The following is a 17,177-nucleotide window of genomic DNA, read 5'->3' as shown; positions in this document are numbered from 1 at the left end:
TGAATTATGTGGAAGTTGTTAATTCAGAATTTCTCTCCTGAAGTTATCTTACAAAATGCCCAGCCTCCCACTCCTAAGTCATCAGTGACCAAGTTATAACAATAGTGGTATTAGTTACCCATCGGTTATTAGAAAACCGACCAGAACACAGATCTAAAAGTGAGATGAGTACACACTAATGAATTTATCTTCCTCATTGGGAAGGATCTGGAAGGGCTACCTGTCCTTAAACTTATCCCTTGGATTTCAATCTTCATATGAAAGATTCCAAAGACAACCAGCAAAGATCAAAAACGTCAAGTCTCTCAAAAGAATCGCTCACCATAAACACACACGGAACACACGGACAACTTGTGCTTCAGAACCAGTTCTATTCAGTTAAAATTATCCACAGAGAACCAGGATACAATCAAGATCTCCAATGGATGGCACAGTAATAAAATCTACTGGATGGAAAGATGCGGTAAGATAGGATATGCCAGTTAATTTGCAGCAATTTTCCCATGTCCTGAAATCTAATGCTCCAGATTTTAGAAAGCAAAGATGAAAATGACTATTTAGTGCCTGCAAGACCATTTTATATGTCAGAATTAAAACCACTCTCCTTTAAGCATATTAAGCATATGTAATAAGATGGAATAAAATATTTGGGGGCTAAAGTGAGGAATATCAAATCCAGAGTAGGTAGGGTGCTGGGGATGGTGAGAAAACATGTTATCTTTTATGAAACTCAGTTGACACATCAGGTGCAACCTTACTGCAAGATGGAGCTTCTTGAAATAAAAATCAGTAAGAATACGGAATGCAGCAGACTGAATCTCAGACTCTGTGCCCTGACCACCATGAATAAGCAAAGACAGTTCTGAGCCTTATGATTAATAAGTTTCTCAACTCAGAAGAGAAACAAGAAATTAAATATGTATAAACATGCCATCCTGATGATCAAGTTGAATAATAAATCTCTGATACCACTTCAATAAATTATGGGATTAAACCACGTATTTGGGATTTCCAACTGTTTGAGTCCAATGTAAAATTCCGTGTACAGGAAGACTCTTACATGGACTTGAAGCACTTGAAAATTCCTACAGAGAACGATGGAAAAGGAAAAGGAAAAATGGTGGGCTGCATATGTTTCTCAGCAAGACAGCGTGTGGGGTGTGTGTGTGCAGGAGTGACTATTAGAGCAAAAGCGGGCCTCTTCTTTGTTCCCTGCGTAAAAGGAAAAGAACACATTTGTTCAACTGGATGTGTTGCCAAAGGGATATGGCCCAAATGAGTAGTTAAACATGGCAGAGAACTACCCTCGCTTACATTAAAAAAAAAAAAAAAAAAGCATAAAGAGAGATCGTCTAACATCCAATTTGGAGTTGCACATCTGCCAGTGTTTTAAGAGACACAGAAAGGCAGTGACAAAAGTATATGGGACGGCTTCAGCTAGCTATTTCCTGAACGTAGATATTCGTGCCAGATGACAATCAGGATGGTTACAGATTTTCATCACACACACCTAGAGAGCTGATAGGGAATACACACAAAGACTAGATGTTTTGGACCAACAAGTACTACCAAATTCTGAGTGCAGTAGCATAGGGATATTGAAACAAAATGCTATTGTTAGACCAAATGTCAGAGGAAAAGATTGCCCAGGCCCGAAGAAAATAAGATCTCGGTGAGCTAGGAGGAACAAAGTAAGAGGCAGGAAGACGAAACCACCGAAGAGTAAAAGACATAGGAACGCCCTCCCCCCGCCCCCCACATGGAGGAATGGAAGTCAGACAATAGTAATTCCTGTCAAGGTTCAGGCAAAAATAAAAGTAGAGTGATGGAAATCATTCCTGATGTTGGCATACGCCATGACGCCCAACGGGAAATGGAATTGAGTACGGTAACTGAAGAGATAGTACTCAATTTAAGGAAATTCAAACTGAGTAGGGGAGACTCAGGGAAAGCAATCCTCTTTGGATAGGACAAAGAGGGCAATGGAGTCCGTCGGATTCCAGCCTGCTTGTGTAACTTTGGAGAGAAACCTTGCTGGTGACCTGAGAATCACGATGGGGAGAGATCCCAGAGTTGTTAAAAGATTCCGGCAAGCGTCACTGTCAAGTCTCAATGGCACCCAGCCTCCAACACAGGCTCTGTCAGGCATCTGCGTCCTGTGTGTTCCTGGGGCTCTTTCCCTCACTCTCGCCCTTCTTGTGCTGGGCCTGAAGACAGCTTAGCTCTCCTCATCATAGGCTTTCCCTAACCGCCCCTAGCTGCTTCCCTTCAGTGGTATTTCTCTCTGTGAGATGGAGGTGGTCACGGAGACGACAGTATGCTCTTTCTGCATTACCAACCACATCTGCTGGTTCAAAGGAAGGAGATGGAAAAGCGCACGTATAAATGAGGCCAGAGGAACACCTACCAATGCCTCTTAGATTTTGTTTGGAGGCTCAGAGCCTGACCAACAGCAAAGACATGCTCTCTGTTTTGGATCACCTATTGCTTGGCATTGTACATGCTGCTTCTTCCTCTCCTGCAACAGATACACTGTCAAGTCCCCTAATCCTTTAGGGGAATGCCCGTACCCGTGCTAGGTCCTCGGGTCATCTTCCCGAAGAGCTGACATCATCTACCTTCATGGCTAAAGTAAACGTGCAGACAACTTGCCACATCTTGGAAAACGGGACCAGCGCAGAAAAATAAAGGACTTGTTTATCACTGAGAAGAGCATCCTGAGAAAGAGCTGAGTGATTTTATTCCAAGTCCACAGTGTTCTCAAGATTGCGGCCAGGATTTCTGACTTTGCTAAGATGAGAAGAAGAAACAGGCAAGGGTACTGGGAGCTGTGTGGTCTGCAAACCTAAAATCAAATCTGATCATGTGAATCACAATGGCTTATTGACATGAGCTATAAAGTTGACATCTCTGATTTTTTTTTTTTTAAGAGCAAGAAAGCTTTGGAAAATATAAACAAGGTGGTTTAAGTCTTCCTGAAAAAAATGGGGCCGGACAAGAAAAACTTAAAGTTTACTTTGGTCTATTAGTTGTACCCCGTTTTCCCCTTCAACTCAACAACGTCTACTCTAATACAAAAGTGATTAGTAAAGTATAAAAATCCATTTGTGGGAAAAATGAATTAAAGCTGCTACTAACTAGAGAATATACTTAAACGTGCTCTACTAAACAGACACATATAAATGTAAAAACTGCCTGCGGCCATTAATGAAAATAACCAAAGATGTATGTAAGGAGGTGCATACAGATGAAAACCTGAATGAAAATCAGAGGGGGAAACACTAGAAAATAGCAAAGAAATGTCAAGGTTCTTCTTAGCTAACCTCAAATCTATAAGAGTGCTCATTACAAACATTACGCCTACAACATTAAAAAAAATCAGCAATATCAAGATGAGTCACACGTTAATTACAACAAAAGAGGAGTCTTAAAGCTGATCAGTATGTGAAATCTCACTCCAAAACCCTTTGAAGTAATTAGGTTCTCCTGTTCCTGGAATCTTAAGAGTGAACACTAATCTGAGAAGGACAGGACTGTAATAATATTAGCTGCTATTATCAGTAACTATATTTATCTTAAAGCGGTGTACTCTCTTTCTCGTTCCACAGTTTCCACGAATACTGGTATAAAGAAAGTTCTACATTGCGATCTAGGGAATCCTAGATCTCACACAAGTGGAAGGAGTGAATGGATATCCTCAAAGGCACCCAAATGCTGGCAAAATATCATCGGCGAGTTTTCAGTTTTTACACAGATCAGATAATACACGTAATAGTAACTAACAAATAACCATCTCTATGTCTTATAATCATGCTGAAATTTTTGCTAAATGCTTCAAACAACTAATAGACACATGCACTAAAAAGAGCATCTTCAACCTATCAAGAACTTTGACAGCTGTGTAAGTATATATGGAGTCCTTTTCAGAGAACCATAGATAGAAACGAAGATGCTAATAGATCACTCTTCATTCATTAGAATATCTGAAAATTCTAAACCTTAGGAAAAAGGTTTGAATATATGAGTATCAGTGGAAATTGTCAGATTTTGGAATATGAAAGACTCAAACACTGATGACAACAATTTCACTCCGTCAAAGAATCCTAGAGTCAATTCAATGGAAAGAATATTAAATGAATACATAATATCTGCAGAAAGAGCATCTACTGGTATTACTTTCAAGTATGTTTAAGTTAATGCTTCTATACAATACAAGCAGGAACCTATTACTTCTAGAATAATCAGACCTCCAACAGAATTACAGGCATAAATGCCTCTCAAAAGTCTAGTGCTGTCATGCTGACTCCCAAGCACTGGGTATATTCAGTCAAACTGGCCCAATCCAGTGGGTCTATGAACAAATGTACCAGATTTTGGAAACTGATGGGCATTCATTGCTTGTCCACGGCCAGACATACTCCTGAAAACAAAAGATGTGCACCTTCATGGAAAAGTCTCGAAACAGCAGCATTTGGGACTTCACTGAAAACAACCCAGGCTAAAAGACACAAAGGTTGTGAGACAGAACAGTAGGGTCTGTTTTAAAGGCTACGATTCTAGATTTGCACCATGTGCTTTGTAACCCAGGCAAGAGGGCTCATCTCTCTTCTTATCATTTCTTCCTGTGAAAGATAGTCATACTTAAAAGGTGTTGTAGAAAAATTCTCTGAAAACTATAATATTCCATTCCATTGCTGATACTCTTGTGGAAAGACCATAACCAATGGCAGGTCAGTGGGCGGATGGTCAGCTTGAAGTCTGCTTATTGGAGTAAGTCACTGGCTGCACGAACAGTGTTTTCAAATACTTCTGAACAACTACATGGACAGAAAACCTCAAGGCACACATGCAAAATGCCAAAATAAGTCATCCCAATAAAACCTTCCACGCTTTATTATTTCTGCAGGTCTAATAGGGATTAATGCTAAAATTAAAGCAGACACGTACATCTGAAAGTCATCTATCGTTCAACACAGACCACGTTAGAAATTGCATGGCCTGATGTGAAACAGGACTTCCTAAAATCAGTATTCCTCTTATCGAGAACATGTATGTAAGCACTAGGGACATGTTTTAGTTTAATGAATGAAGAAATATTTTCCCTTTTACAGCTGTGTTTAAACAGAGTAATGAGGCAGCAGCCCTATATGTACATCCATAAATACATACATGTTCACACAACCAAGCAGAAGCGTCCTTCATATTTATCTTTCCTCCTTAATCTTCATATCATTACATCGAAAAGCTGCACTCTGCTGCCTCAAATAGACTTTGATTCATCGTCTTTCTGAGGGTGTAAATCAGAGATCTTGCCTCACGCTATAGTGCATGTCCTTGAAAACTCAGTTTCAAAAATCCAAATCAGCTGCTGTTATGTACTGGTGTACACATTTATCTAAAGGTGACTAATTTAGACCACCTTCAACACAGGAATATCTGCTGACTCTATCAAAATCTAAATATGAAAACTTAGCTACTGGGATTTTCCTGAAAATCACAACCTGGTGATCGTAACTAAAGACATTCAACTCGCTACAAGTGTCCTTAGCAGCCTGTCAGCAGTCCTTGCTTATTATCAGCCTTCTCTCCCTAGAAGCTCTTAATTCTTTTACGTCCAAAGGTTGCAATTTGTGCAAAGTGTGTGTTCATGGGGTATGATTTTTACAGCATCATCTAGAGTATGAGCAATACACAAGACAGTAAGTAAAGCCAAAGGTACGGCGAGCAACAACATTAAATGAGATGTAACTCAGAGGGAAAAATCATTAGGCGGATTTTATAAGCGAGCTCTGCCACGGGGTATAGAGGTGGTAGCCCACCTCCTCCTCTCCTGCACAGAAGGGAAAAAAAATCCTGGTTGTTTAGAAGCAATGACATTTCATGTGGTGAGTGATTCATCTGAGGGCTCTAAATTCTCTTGATCTTTGCTTCTGAAGCTTGAGAGTTGAAACCCAAGAGCAGGTGGGATCTATAAAGACTGCTGATTGCCATTCCTTAGAGTGTTTGGTAAAATAGGCTATTTTTAAAATTCAGCAAGATGGGAGGTGATTCTTCCTCAAACAGGTTGGAACAGCAAAATTTACCATTAACCTCTTCCTTGCTGCTGGAAGCCATCTGGTAGTAAGGGCCACCCCACTCCGTTTCCCAGAACACAACCCCACACGTTTCTTACCCAGCACTGTGATTGTGGTATAACTTTCCTGTGGCGGGTCAGTGTAGAGCTGGCAAAAGTATCTTCCTTCATCCGAAATTGAGACATTTGTCAGCGACACTTTGAGTTCACTGCTGGAAAAATTCAGCAACTGAAACCTGCTGTCCTTCAAAGCTGTGAACAACACACAGAGGTGGTGATCAGGAGGAAGACAGCAGACAGTCCGTTGTCCTTCCCTAGGGGAGGAGAAAGTTCGGGGACTCGGAGGGCCACTACCGAGAAGAAAAATCGAGTAAGTCTTTGTGCACCTGTTGGGTACTTCTTCATACTTCTTGAATTACTATTTTGGGCTTCTGCAATAACTGCGAGTAGACCAATTTCCTTGTCCAGAAGGAAAGTGACACACACGGGGGCCTATGGGTGTAAGCGTGCATGCAAACACACACACACACACACATGCACGCGTGCGCTCCTTGCTGTCAATTTCCAGCCCTTATTCATAAATTGTTTCAGATTTTCTATCAGAGTTCAGTAAAATGAAAACAGAAGGAAAGTGCAGGCTGTGGGTCCCCACTGTGGGCACTGAAAGTTCAGGGAGTAGGACCTACAGGTTTTTGAGTTGTCTCTAAAAATCTGAGGCCTTAATAAAAAAGCAGTTGCAAATTATAAAGACAAAAATCACTATTAGTAATTTCAAAAACAAAATGGAAGTCATTAAAAAACAATCTTCATAGCAAAACAATCCAATTTAACTTGGATGCTCCTTTGTATTTGGTACAGCTGGAGGTGGAGCTGCCCAAAGTCCATGACCTAAGGCCTTCCGAAGCCTCAGACCTGGCCTGCAGTTTTCTAACTGCATTCAACTTCATAACAAGAACCGGATGAGGATAAAGTAGGAAATCAGAGTCACCACAAAAGTCATGTATGTGGGCTTTTTATTAATTTCAAATATTCACTTTTAAAGTCCTTATGTCAATTCTGGCAAAGGCTAGATTCATTTATAATGATAAAAATTCACTCTGAGAATGGCTGGCTCCTCTTCTTTTACCTTCCTTCATCTTCTTAGTCGTTCCTTAGTCTTATCAACTCTTTCCCTAGTTCACAAATGTTCTGGGGTGTTGGGGAGAACAGGGACAAGCAGATGCGAAGGGACATTCCTCGACATCCGCTTTGATTAGGCACCCATGCTCCCAAAGAGCAATTTTTTGAAAGACCCGATTCTTGCTCCGGTTAAAGCTCTGACGTCCATTTGAACCACTTCTGGGATATACAATTAAGTTTCGATAATTACTTTTTGGGATATTACCTTTGGTAAGATTTCAGCAAATGTAACTTCTATGTACCAGAGGCTATGGTGATAGGAGATTTTGGTTTTGTCTTTATAGGCACGCATTGCCTTGGAAACTTCTATCTTCAAACCAAACAGATTACCCTTCAGAATATTATATTTTCCTTGCTTACTCTATTTGAGTTGTTTGTGTCAGCTAAGTATTTGGGACTCAATTGCAATTCACCTTGAATTACTACAATCAATTCCTATTGCAAAGTAAGACTGCTTTACTTTTAAAAGGGACCATTCAAGGTTTCTATTAAGTAGAAAGATTATGATTGCATGTCTCTTCTTCCGTCTGAAGAATTGACTAAACTTTAAGCATCTAACATTAAATTTAGAAAAGGAGGCCTTGGCAATCTCTTTATCAAGACAACATGTAGGAAAAAGAAAAAGTTGCCACCTAACGTTACAGAGATGGAAACTTACGCCTGAAGTCCCTGAAATAAATGGTCTGCCTGTTGGGATTCAGCAGCTGAATCACAGAGTCGTCACTCTTATTGACTTGGCAGCTGATGGTTGCGACTTCTCCCTCGATCACTGTCACGTCTTTCGTAAACAAATTCTGTCCATTGCCTTAAAAAAAAAAAAAGGAGAAAAGAATTTCCATCAGTTAAAATTTGGTTAATGGCTCAGTTAGAACGAGAGACAAGACGCGTATTAAAAAATGGGCACCAAGGGCAACACCGGTGTGGCTCCCATCTTCCTCTGCAGTCCACAAAATGAGTCCGTTAATCCCAGAGAGACCCGGGGCAAAATGCAACTAAGCCTGGGATCAACATGCTCTCAAAAGTCATGATGCCAACGTCCCAACCTCCAGTATCTTGTACCATTTGAGCAGTGCGTTGGAAAAGGTAAGGAAAGGTCAGAGACCTGACTTTTCTAAGAAGCTGCAGCTCTCGCAAGTGGAGTAGGGGAGAAGCATATACTCAACCTCAGCTCACGTGCCCTTGAGCTAAGCTATTTGGTCGCCTCACAGAAAACTCAAGGGGCTACTTAATAGAAGTAGGGAGGAGGGCTCAGTAAATAATCTCATCTTATTAGTCGATGTCGTCATTCCCAAGGTATAGGCAGTTCAGCTGTTTACTGCGTGGCAGTGAGGACCTACCCAACTAGGACTCTCTGGAATCCCAATAAAATCCTGGGAAGGCTTATAGTTCGGTTTGTTACTCTGCTCGCAGAAACTTATGCCTTCACGACTCACCCACAGCCCCAGGCAGTCCCAAACCATGCCCCTACTGTGGACCACCCCCACCTAGCCATTTAGACATTCTCTTTCAGAACTCGTCAAAAAGTCAAGGCTTTCAGATTCACTGATAGAAGGCTTATTCCCAGATCCGCTCCTTTGTTGCTTCTGTGATTAGTGACAGCAGCCAGGGCCCCTCACAAATGTCCCATATGATCTATAGCACAGGTAGAGAAGAGGAGAATTCAATTCAAAAGCTAAAGATGAAGTAATTGTTGAATGTCCTACTCGCACCCAGCACAGGAGGGGATATAGAAATACAGGGCACTGTCCTAGAGTTTCAAAAGCTCCCATGTGGGTGAAAACTGATACCTAATCTTCCCTTATGGAATGGAACGTGTAGAATGGGCAATGGGTATAATGGTCGATCAGGAAGGGGAAGAGAAAGATCGCTTTTTGGCTGTGTGATCTCAAGTAAGATATTTAAAGTCCCTGAGCCAGTTTCTCATTTGCAAAATGGGGACAGTAATTCAAAGCCCTCTCAGAGAGCTGTCGGAAAGACTGAGGAAGGTAATAAATATAAAGCATTTAGCACAGTGTCTAGCTTCCTATAAAACTGAATAAATGGTGGTTGCCATCATCATCACCATCCTCTCTCTAGTTGTCAAATCCCAACATTTATTAGACAACTCCACGTGTTGAGTAGTGTGGATACAAGAATGAAGGCTCCCAGTCCCACTTCCCAAGCTTTCTAGGTTAATTATAGATCAGGGTGGTTCATTCACTCCCCCTACCAAAACAAACAAATGAAAACAAAAGAGAAGCCCAAAACCCAACTTTGTCACATTTAGAAACAAAGGTCAAAGATAAATACTATCGCGTGCGCGCGCCTGAGAGCGGGCACGAGCGCGTGCATAAATAGAGACACAATTAGAGTAAATGGAGGATTTCCACCTCCTATCCTATTTCTGCTGAAGGATCCTTTTTGGCAGGACACAATGAGGAAGTGTGACAAGGGTGTCTGAGATGGTTTTAAGCCAAATCCACATGGGAACAGACCAGCCTCTGATAGAGGATTAGAAAGGAGGGAACTAGGGGATAAGGACAAAATTATCAGAGCCACAGACAAACAAAAATTCTTGGTGCTTGAGAAGCCAACCAGAGTGAAACCCAACCTTGAGATCTCTGACACAGGAAATTAACCTAGGTGTGAGAACGCAGGCACACAGGGCTTGTAGTGAGCGAAAGGGTAAATTTTCCCTAACTTGATCCAGCAGTGAAGGCTTAGAGGGCTGAACAATGTTGTGGAATATCAACAAAGAGAAAAAGCGATAAACAACAACAACAACAACAAAAAAAAAAAACAAAAAAAACACACCCCACAACATGCCCATGAAGGAATGCTTATTTTTCCCTCCGTAGATTTCTGTGACAAACACAGAATTCAGAAGCCAGCTGGAGGGAGCGGTGTACTCCCAGATTTGAGAAAAGAACAAGGAAAGGGGAATTCCTGCCAATCAAGCAAGCTTTTCAAGGTGGTTTTGCTGGCCCTGGCAAAAGTATGTACAGAAAGGACAATACCCTTATTTCCTCAGGGTAACCCAATCTAGTAAGAAAATTAAGGAAAAATTAAACCGCACAATTCCATGTTGTATCTGTCTGAAGTCACGGGACTTGCTGTGAGGCAATTAGAATACCAAATGGGGTCTACTGGGTTGTAGGCAGAGATTAACTCTATCTAAAGAAGTCTGTTACCAACATAAATAAGAATCTTCCATTTCTAAAAGGAACCCATGGAAAGGCTACCTAGGGATAGGCCTCAATCCCTTCAACATCAACCATGCCTTACAGATCATGACCACCATCTTGGGGGTACTGGAACTAAAAGTCAGTTGCAGTTCAACCGGACCCTAATATAAGATACTTTCTGTGGAACTAATGATACCCTTTAGTGTTAGTCCTTCCTCGGAATGCTGGTATATTCTTCCTGAATAGCATCCATACCCACATTAAGGCTATCAAACATTTGCACAGGAGATGGGAACAAAGAGGAGGTGACCGTGATTCTGTGTTTTGAGCAATTAAGGTAATAAAAGAGAATCAGAGGGGTTCTGTCTATTAAAAAATCTACACATTCTTAATTATTACTTATAATGAGGTAACATAAGATCGGATCACTTTAGTGTGTTATTATGAAGTCATTCAGGTAAAATTTTTGCCATCTGCACGTTTTTGCCCCGTGTGCTCTGGCACAGAACGTGCTCTGCAAATCCATGGTGGTATCATCATCATTACCGTATTATTTTTTGAAATTGCGAAAGCCAATCTCAAATCCGATGTCTCAGGAAATGACGGTTCCTAGCTACGTTAACATGGTTATAATACTAATGCTAAAAAATCACAAGCGATAATGAAGTATTTTGCTGAAAGAGATCAAAGTGCCTTGGCTGATGGTGGTGGCCGAAGAATGTCACTGTAAAAATCACCAATAAATTACACGGGTCAGCTGGACAGCAGTTATATTAAACAGAGCTCCATGCTTCGAGGCGCCATGGGATGGCCGCAATGCAATAATAATGACCTATTTATCTGAGGCGCAGAATGTGAATGACAGTGATGAAAATACGATTTGTATGTCAGTACTCTTAACTGCCTGAAGCCTTTATGTAAAAATAATTTCTGTTCACATCCTCAAATATTTCTTCCAAACAGAAGGGTGCACTGTGACTTGATAAATTTCCCCTTGAAATAGATATCATGACAATTAGGTTGTTACAGAACACAACTTGATGTGTAGCAGAAGGGTACAAACAGGCAACGTGGGTACTTTTCTTAAATAATCCGTTTAAAAAACCTTCCTGATTTTCTAAAACTCAATTAGCAGATATACTGTCAAGGCAGAAATAGCACATGTTCTGGGCAAAGAAATCAAGTAGGTACAATATACAGCAGCCGTTAAATAAGGCTGTTAACAGCAAGGTAATTTATTTTAAGGGTGGAACAATGTCTGACATGTATAGACATTTTTGACTGCTAATTGGTGTATATGGGTGAGGTTTAAGAGACAGAATCAAGCTGGATTTTTATTTATATCAGCAACTGTATTCCCTGGAACTTTCCAACTTGCCCCCTAATTTCTAAAAATACAACTCTGGCGCTGGAGAGGCGAGCAAGTCTCCCGCAGTAAACTAGAAGTTGCTAGGACATTTATTACAAGAGAGAGAAAGCGTATTGTCTAAGAAAAGGAAAAAAAAATATTTCTATGATGAGTAAAGACCATTTCAGCTGAGTTGGTTAGGGCTGGAGTGGGGGTGGGGGTGCCACTGGCTCATCAATCCCCTATTTATTCAGTCTTCAACTGGCTTAACTCATGGATTCTTTCCTGAAACCTCACTTGGTTACAAACTATTTCAGCGGCACTCCACACAACACTAGCATCGACTGGCATGTACTACATCCACAATATGGCCGCCCGAAGACGGTGGCGGGGCGGCTCTCGGAGCCAGAAGCTGGAACGAGAAGCAGGGAAGGGAGCAAACGTTTCTCCAGCGCCAGGCACTGTGCTGGTTGCTTTGTACACGTTTCCCTCTCAAACTCCTGCAGTTTTCAACACCCCCACTTTAAAAGTTAAGAACTGGAGACCCAGAAAAGTTCAAGTAAATTGCCTAATGTAATTCAGCTAAGTGCTGGGGCCGGTGTTTGAACCCAGTTCTGTCAGCTTTCTCTGGCCCATACAGTTTGTACTTTTTAACCAGCCAACCTCAGGATCTGCTGCCAAGGTTCTATTGGCTCTGCCTTGGAAATTTTACTTGTTTTTAAAGAGGGTTATTTCCCTATGAGCAACTTCTGATTTTTTTTTTTTCATTTCCATAATTTATCCAGAACACAATTACACACTTCAAGATGAGAGAGAAACTGTCCTGACTGTAAAACACCTTGTTTACTACACGCTTCTTTCTCTCGGCACTCAGCACACTTTGCCCCTAGAGAATGCCTTCATTACCAGTGCATGGCAGCCATTTGCCAGCACAGGGAGCTCGCCCCCGCTGCCTGGCTTGTTAATAAAGAAAGCACTTCATTTACACCGGGGGAGTCTCTCCAGTCAAGTCTAGATAAAAGGGCAAGTCATAGTTAGAACAGAATTTGGTTTATACTATGGCAACTATGTAAACTCTTACTGACACCGAGGAACACAGATGACTCTTAACTGGGAAGACAGTTTGCCCAGAGAAAGAGCAAACAGAGTCCCCTGACCTACTCCTTCAGTAGCAAAATCATATTAAGGAAACCTTTTTTTTTTTTTTCCTCCCCTCCCCTCCCCTCTGCTGTATGGAAGACTGGACCTAACATGAAATCAGCACAGTCAGGTTGTCTAAACAGGCAAAAGTCAAACCAAAAAACAAAAACAACAACCCCCCCCCCCCCCCAAGAATGAACAAACCCTGCCAATAATCAACGTAGCCATTAACGCCAAAGAGCCACCATAGTTCTTGAAATTTTGCACCAATTAAAGGTTCAGGATTATTAATTCTTCCCCTCCAAGAGATATCTAAGTTTAGACTTTTCAAAGAGTCAAAAACACTTGTTTTTGAAAATCTTATTTCTTTTGGTCGTGAGCCCTCTGTGTCTTAGAATTTCAAATGGCTTTGCCCCCCTTCTTTCTGTGGGATCCCCATTTTTATAACGTTAGGTATGTGCCCAACTTGAAAGAACCCCCCCTTAACCCCCGAGCCGATTAAAACCACCACCAAGAGAGGCCCCACAACTCCTGCTAACATCTGAGAGCTAGCACTAGAAATGAATATGGTTCAGGAAAAGAAAAAAAAATTAAGAATCTGTTGAAACCCAGAGGGAAAAATCTTTCTAGCTGCGTATGTTCCCCCAACGTAAACACAGTGTTCACTACAAATCATTAACAAAGCCATTAAGATTTGATTTCTATCTAAGCAATTATTGTCAGCATATTTTGTACATTTCCTTTAAAAGACTCAATCCTATCTTTCAATTCATTAAACTGTTCCTTGCATTTATAGCATTTTATATCAAATCAGAAACCTATTTGAATTAATAAGAATTACAGTAAAAGTAATTTGAAAATAAATTATTTGAAGTTCAAGCCACGAAGGCTTTTGATGAAAGAGTTTAGTCCCACTTAAATATTACAGTAACGTTTTCAGTCATCCAAAGTGCAGATGAGAGACAGTGAGAACCAGCGTCCAAAAAGATGAGCCCATCAACGTGCATTAAGGTTACAGTCAAGACCACTTCGACATAAATATAATTCCTTATTTCAAAGAGAGGCGATACTTCAACCTTCTGTGAATACTTGAGTATTTATTTAAAATCAAAAGCATTCAATCTGTCTGCTGTTTACAAAGCTTCTCCTAACCTTTTTGATCCCCATCCATGTTTTGCTATCCCAAACAGTTAAGTTGAATGTTCCAAGGACTGTCTACTCAGTGGTCCAAATGATTACCAAAGCGAACCCTGTAGCTCATAAAATTTGGAGTTAAAATAAACTAAACCTACTCCACAAATAACTAGGTGGGCAAGATCAACCAAAATACTTCATTTGTGTCACCTTGTTTTTCACAGAACCCTTATGAAATCAAAGGTCAACAGAACTGAAAGGAACCTCACGAGCAATGCTCTCATTTCACAAAGATACTAGAGCTCAGGGAGGAGAAACACGCGAAGTCACAGGGCGAGCATAAGGCCCAGCTGAAAGTAGAGGCCACATCTCCCAATGGGCCACCAAGGTATTTCTATTCTTGGCTATTTCTGAATAACACTTACTGATTTGTTTCTAATTACAAAAGCAATATATGCTCAAGGGTTCTTTTATTTTTATTTTTAAAGCTTTGCTTTACACGTAGTATTTAGAACACTGTATCCTATGGTATGGAGATGGTCAGGATCTTAATAAGAATCCCCTGTAATATAATTACTGTTGTGTCACTTGAGCTCATGGAAGGAAAAAAAATATTGAATTTAATCTAATCTCCTTTTATAATCAGTAAAAGGTGAGGCAAATTTTTGAACGGCAAGTTAAAGAGTAATCTTCCTCAGTGCTGGTTTTTTCTTCAATTAAAATTGTTGATTTCCCCTGAATACAAAACAAAAAATATCATCTGACACAACATTAAGCTATTCATGAATATTCTGTATACACATTCTTGTTTAGTTGACTAATGGCAAATTAACGTTCTCTATTTTAGCTTAAACACATACTATAGGTATGTTTGATTAGCATTGAATTCCAAAAGCTGATTACTATGCATGCTTTGATTATGTAATTACATAATAGAGTATAATGGCTCCTTTGGAGTCATTATGATCTATATGGCAAATATGTTTCAGTTTTGCTATAGTTTAAATACACGTTGAGATGACAGCTCATAACAAGGCTCCACTTTTCAGTCTTATCAGCTAAATGGGCATTTCCCCATTCATCCTAACATCTCCTTGACACCAATTAAGGCCTATTGTGTCAGGCTGCACACACTCTGAGAAATACCCTTTGTTTTCTTGGCATTCAAAAAAGGACATTAATTTTAAAAGCTGTATTAAGCAAAAGGCCTGGTTTAAAAAAAAAAAAAGGCTGACATTCCATCCTTCATCCACCCTTTGAAAGGTCTGCAGGGAATCACATCTAGTTCATCCATCACTGCGGAGACAACCACAAGGGGGTTAAAGATGGAATTTCACCTTTAACTCCAAAACGCACATGAAGGGGGACCAGCCAAGAATATTGATGCTCATGGCGGTGGTTGGCCACAACGCGTTCAGCTCAGGGTCTAACTGAACGTCAACCACACCAAGTTATACAAAGGTCCATTCTGAAAATCTCAGATCTTGCAAATCCTTTACATTGTGAAGCTCCTTTTGGAAGGGGTAGTATAGAACAGCACTGCCAGATTTTACCTTCCACAGCCCCAAGCCTAGTTTTTGATGGATCTAAGGCCAACAAAATTTACCTAGTGAATAGATTTTTGATAATTCTGCCATCAGCTTGGAAACTGGAAAGCAGTCAGGTTTTAAAACAGGACAAACGTTATTGTAAAGAATTATGTAAAATTTCTCTCGTCCCCATGAAATCCTTCAATCTTGCACCTTCGTTTGCAAGAAGAGCTGTTTCCGCCTTTCTCTTCTAAGAGAATGATCCCTTACACCATGCCAAACCGAAGGGGACCTGAGTCTTAACTTGAAAGACTAATAACCGTCAAGCTGTTTTTACCTTTGTGTCTACTGGTTTTCAACATTAGGGCTGAAGAACCGAGGTCAAGCACAGTCCAACTGGTATTTACATATAGGATGAGAATCTCTTTTGTGAAAGGGAACATTGATTAGAAGTGTGAAAAGTCTTCGCAAGGAAGACAGGGACAAAAGAAAGCAGTTACAGTGCCTGTGCTATTTCATCTGTAACCGTCACATGAGCTGCTTTGCTTTTAGAGGACTGAGCTCAACAGGACTTTTTAATCAGAGCCCTCGGCACTAAAGGGGCCAAGCCATTAGGATGCTTAAGGTCCAAGCTGCCAGATCCCATAAAATGTAGAGGTACAGTCCCCTCCATGAGAATGTTTATTGGGAGTGATACCCATCCATTAAAGACGAACAGGCTTTTCCACTGAATATCACTTAACAAGAAAGAAAAGAGCAGTAAAAGAAATGAATATGCAAATAAACTATACGAGATAGTAATAATCACTGAATCCTTCGGCTCTTCACATGGAAAGGTGAAAATCCTAGATTTTTTTCTCCATTAACTCCTTTCCATAGCTGGACAGGTTTTGTGGCTTTCTGTTGATCAAAAAGAGGGTGTCTTTTTTAGGAGGGAGGAGAGCCTAACCCTGAAGAAAAACTCCCTCAGGTGGACAGGTTTGTGAGAATTAAAAAAGGAGCCCCCAAAGTAGAAAAGTCACCTTTATTCGCTGGTAGGATGGCATTCAAATCACCTTGCCGAAGAGTCCTACTAAGCCTACTAAATCTGCTTAGAGGCTCTTGGGAGAAAGGGGGGCTCTTAAAAAAATATTCACTAAAAAGCAAAACAAAACCCACCGTCGTCCAACTTGGACTTTGGAGAAGAACAATCTGAAGACAGAGGCTTCTTAGAAAACTAATTGTGTTAGCAAAGCAAGTAGAATCTTCTCAATGGATCTGATTCTGTGATGTTTGTTTATGTCAAAAGAAGAATAAAAGAACAGTTTTAGACTGCGCTGCTCCAGCAGCACTTCAAGGCTGGTGGTGTTCCAGCATTTCAAAGTAGATTGTTTCTCTTACACAAAATGTGCCGAAGGCCAACTGTTGACATTGTGCATCAACCGCTTTGCTAATGAACTGATAATATGAGATTATATTCCCGGGTATGTATCAAATGACGCCTTTGTACAGTGAGAACCAGCCGGGGAAAATTCCCCTATCTGTGCACGTGGGCTATTGGGGAAGGAAGTCTCATTCTAAGAGGGAGAAATCCCGCAGACAGAAGCTGGAAGCTGACAAACCACGGGCTC

At 40.7% G+C, this 17,177-nt stretch overlaps 1 protein-coding gene across 3 annotated transcripts in view; it reads right to left on the bottom strand.

The window, feature by feature from the left end:
• The window catches only part of CADM1 (cell adhesion molecule 1), a 319,010-nt gene that overhangs the window by 57,788 nt on the left and 244,045 nt on the right, over window positions 1-17,177 (bottom strand). For all 3 annotated transcript variants that reach the window (XM_045797823.2, XM_045797824.2, XM_045797826.2), the window contains exons 2-3: window positions 7,911-8,057; window positions 6,173-6,325 (exon numbers count right to left, since the gene is read on the bottom strand). In XM_045797823.2, the coding sequence (XP_045653779.2) occupies window positions 6,173-6,325; window positions 7,911-8,057 (300 nt within the window). The remainder of the gene's footprint in view (window positions 1-6,172; window positions 6,326-7,910; window positions 8,058-17,177) is intronic.

Source organism: Ursus americanus, chromosome 16 (assembly GCF_024610735.1).
Source record: "Ursus americanus isolate L20-20 chromosome 16, mUrsAme1.1.p, whole genome shotgun sequence".
Taxonomy (NCBI): domain Eukaryota; kingdom Metazoa; phylum Chordata; class Mammalia; order Carnivora; family Ursidae; genus Ursus; species Ursus americanus.
This window is presented reverse-complemented; position numbering and strand designations above follow the sequence as displayed.